General features: G+C 41.7%; 1 protein-coding gene across 1 annotated transcript in view; it reads left to right on the top strand.

Annotated features, from left to right (window-relative positions):
- Positions 1-1,249, top strand: part of LOC103460167 (protein NLRC3-like) — a gene marked incomplete at its 3' end in the record, with an annotated part of 11,305 nt that extends 10,056 nt beyond the window's left edge. Inside the window, exon 5 of the mRNA XM_008402229.2 lies at positions 1,067-1,249. Within this exon, the coding sequence (XP_008400451.2) occupies positions 1,067-1,249 (183 nt within the window). The remainder of the gene's footprint in view (positions 1-1,066) is intronic.
- Positions 1,250-1,487: the final 238 nt, after the last annotated feature.

Here is a 1,487-nt window from a genome sequence, read left to right as displayed (position 1 = left end):
TGTGCCTCCGTCCTGTACCTCCACCCTGTGCCTCCGTCCTGTACCTCCACCCTGTGCCTCCACATTGTGCCTCCGTCCTGTACCTCCACATTGTGCCTCCGTCCTGTACCTCTACCCTGTGCCTCCGCACTGTACCTCCACCCTGTGCCTCCACCCTGTGCCTCCACATTGTACCTCCGCCCTGTGCCTCCACATTGTGCCTCCGTCCTGTGCCTCCACATTGTGCCTCCGTCCTGTGCCTCCACCCTGTGCCTCCGCCCTGTGCCTCCGCCCTGTGCCTCCGCCCTGTGCCTCCGCCCTGTGCCTCCACATTGTGCCTCCACATTGTGCCTCCACCCTGTGCCTCCACATTGTACCTCCGCCCTGTGCCTCCGTCCTGTGCCTCCGCCCTGTGCCTCCACCCTGTGCCTCCACCCTGTGCCTCGGCGTTGAAACTGTTTCAATAAGTGAGAGAAAAATCAGTGTTTGTCCTAAAAGTCTTTATTTGAAGGCAAACATCATTTAAAGTACTAAGAGACACAGAGCCTCAATATGAGTTCAGGAAAAACTCAGCAGCCATCGGTAAAAGAAAAACAGCCCAGCATAGAGACACAGTCCCAACTAACATCTGACCTTTGGGTGCATCTGGTTTCCCCACTTTGTGTCAGACACTTGCATGAGCTGATTAAAGGAAATTAAACGGACGTATCGATGTGAATGAGAATTTAGACACATATCGGTTTTACTACTACAAGCTTTAACCTGTTATTATATATTATATGTATATTTATATACGTTTTTAAAACTTCAGTTTAATATTTTTATTCAGTTTTTAGAGCCATTGTAGAAGGTCTTAAAAACCAGACTGAAATATTATAACACATTATAATTATAACATATTATAATAATACATTCTGGTGTTTTTATCTCTATAAACCAGTTTTACTGGATCAGATATTAAACATCAGTTCATCATGTTTCTTTTACATTCAAATTAATTTTCTACATTTTTATCATTAATTTGTTCATATTTCAGTTTTAACCTGCATCCTGTTGCTTCAGCTCACATCTTTTATTCTTTATTCAGATTGAGGAGMTGCAGGTTGTCAGAGATCAGCTGTTCTTCTCTGGCCTCAGCTCTGAAGTCCAACCAACATCTGACTGAACTGGAAATAAATCAGATCATCATGGAGGAAAACACTGGAGACTCTGGACTGAAGCATCTGTGTGAGATCCTGCAGAGTTCAGTCACTAAAGTGGAGAAGTTAAGGTTTGTTTTCTGTCAAAATGATTCTCTGATATATTAATACTTATTTTGATCATTTATTTGCCTTAAAACAACCTGTTGACAGAATGACAGGATATTATTTCTCAAACATTTTTTCCATTTAAATGAATTATTTTCATGTTTCAGACTTTCAGAATATTGAACTTTATTTGTCAGTTTTTCTGAGTTTAAAATGTTTTGACTGATGAACAAAATGGAGGTAAATAAATGAAATGATGTG

This window comes from Poecilia reticulata, unplaced genomic scaffold, assembly GCF_000633615.1.
Source record: "Poecilia reticulata strain Guanapo unplaced genomic scaffold, Guppy_female_1.0+MT scaffold_190, whole genome shotgun sequence".
Lineage (NCBI taxonomy): Eukaryota > Metazoa > Chordata > Actinopteri > Cyprinodontiformes > Poeciliidae > Poecilia > Poecilia reticulata.
Note: the sequence above shows the minus strand (reverse complement) of the source record. Positions and strands in the feature narration are given on the sequence as shown.